We start from the raw sequence: 2,246 nt of genomic DNA, 5'->3' as shown, positions 1-2,246 counted from the left end.
TCCGTTCGAACCTCTTGAGACAAACTGAACAGCTGAACGGATATTCAACGGTGTGTGTTTTCAAATGTTTTTGAAGATGGTATTTTCTTCTGAACCGTTTGTCACAGATTTTGCATGGGAACGGCTTCTCGCCAGTGTGCGTCAACATATGCGTCTTCAAATTGCATGGCCGTGATGCGACATAATCACACGTCGGGCACTTGTGCTGTTTCTTGGTATTTCTTCCCGCAGACTGTTTTCTATGCGCAGCATTGATCAACGCTTTGGCTCTGCCTTTCAATCCAATTTCCCCTTTCTTCGACTTTCCAACCGATGACCTTGGCCTCGCCGCACTACCTTTCTTCGCCTGTTGCTTCTTCGCAGTGTTTCCCTTCGAAGTGTCATTTCCACCTGCTTGCTTGCTTCCTTTTTGCGTCGATTCAACCTTGCTATCGGCTTCAGCTTCTGCTTTGAGCTCCAGTTTGGCATGCGTTGAATACAAATCTTCGATGCTCAGCTCGTTGTTTGCTCTTTCGACATCGAATTCAACTGTAGAGCCAGTGTAGCTTGATCGTGGCACCGATACCATAGATACTTCGCCATGATCTTCTGGTTCCTCCTTGACCATTGGCTCCTTCTTTATTTCAACGACATCGGACACCCTTTCCATAGCCTCAGTGCGAGTAGCATTTGGTTTCGTTTTGAGTGGAACGTGCTCACTTCCGTGTTGGTTGTTCATCATTCCAAAATCCAATGCTGTAGATACGAATTTATTAATTTTTGTACTAATTTTCGATAAAATGTAAATCAAATGTGATAATGGTTGAGATTATTTACCCGTATAGACTTGTTCAATCAGAATGTGCTGTTTTTAAAGCACAGCCCCACAATGAGGTTATTTGTTCAATTTAATCCAAAAAATTATGCAGAAATGGAAAATAAATGCTTGGTCGAAATTATTTTTACTCTAAAATTAGAATGATACAGTTTCTGAACTGAAATTTAGAAGGATGACTGATATTAAACGCGATTTATTGGCGATAAAATGAAAATCGCGTGATTGATGAAAATGTGCTCTTCGCATCACAATTATACAGTGGATTACTTGTCAGTGTGTGAATGGAAAGGCGTTGGTTCGCAAAAGTGGCGCTCGCGTCGTGATACATATTATGTCATATGTCACGTATTGAACATTTTATACAGTTTGAATAAAACATGAAAAGAAATGATGGAAAAAATTAATGATATTTTTAAAAAAATCAACAGAGATTAGGTGCTTTCAACATCAAAATTCATCAAAAATCGATACAGACAAATATTTATCGTTGTTAGAATGATCATGACATCAAACATGATTACTTGAATTTATCGTCAGTTTATTTGCATTTGAATAGCTTTGAACAATGTTTATGAAATAACGAATGGAAATAATTTTTTTTGGCGACTCCTCAAAACGGATTGAACAGCAACTCTTGGATCAATCCAATTGGTTTGTTGCGACACAGTCGATCGTCATGGAATCGAATGATGGTTTCGTGTCCAATCAGCACCTTTGTTTTCAGTTGGCGATGTGCAAAGCAATGACTGTCTGGGGATTGTTGCATTCGAATTTCGTAGTTACGACCAATTCTAATGAGTACCGGCTTCGGCAGTGTGATGACTGTGTCTTTCATTGGCTGCAGAGCTGATGTGAATGTGACGAGTGTATTAGTTCTGGCGATGTTTCGAGGTTCAAAAATACCTGGAATTTCAACAATTTTCACATGAACGGGCAGAGTTGAGTTTAACTCACGTAAATTGCCATTGCTTTCCTTTATGGATACCCAAGAACAAACAAATTTTCCCAATACAATCGCCTTATTCGTTGAGAAAGTGGTGGTTTCAATGTCCTTAACCGGGGAGTGACCCGTTGCAAATGGCTCTTCGGAGGATTCATCACACGACATTTTGTCGTCGCTGCCGTCGGTGTCATCGTCTTCACTTTCATCTTCAACAAAGCACATAGAAAGCATTTTTTCGTCTTTCGCATTTTCATCACTAATTTCTATGGGACGATAACAATTGAGCACGTTACTGCCAATCCATTGTGGTTCACGGAGGCTGTTGTTGAACATTGGACTGCCAAGTGGTGTAATCAATTTCGGCAATGTTATCTTCTGAACAATGTATTTGTATTCCTCGAACGTGAACAAATGGCCGTAGCGAATGTTGAGCAAACAAAATTCCTTCATTGTCATCGATGTAAAGCGAATCTCGTAGAACAAGTC

The 2,246-nt window shown here is 40.0% G+C and overlaps 1 protein-coding gene across 1 annotated transcript; it reads right to left on the bottom strand.

Annotated features, from left to right (window-relative positions):
* Positions 1-11: 11 nt before the first annotated feature.
* LOC129580158 (zinc finger protein 233-like) lies at positions 12-953 on the bottom strand (the record flags this gene model as incomplete). Its single annotated transcript, XM_055470363.1, has 2 exons — positions 817-953; positions 12-735 (listed from the first exon to the last, which is right to left on the bottom strand). A coding segment is annotated over exon 2 (710 nt), but the record flags the coding sequence as incomplete, so codon positions are not given.
* Between the last annotated feature and the right edge of the window lie 1,293 nt (positions 954-2,246).

The sequence above is a fragment of the Sitodiplosis mosellana genome, unplaced genomic scaffold (assembly GCF_009176505.1).
Source record: "Sitodiplosis mosellana isolate CC-2019 unplaced genomic scaffold, AAFC_SMos_1.0 Smas_scaffold_7131, whole genome shotgun sequence".
In the NCBI taxonomy this organism is placed as follows: Eukaryota; Metazoa; Arthropoda; class Insecta; order Diptera; family Cecidomyiidae; genus Sitodiplosis; species Sitodiplosis mosellana.
Note: the sequence above shows the minus strand (reverse complement) of the source record. Positions and strands in the feature narration are given on the sequence as shown.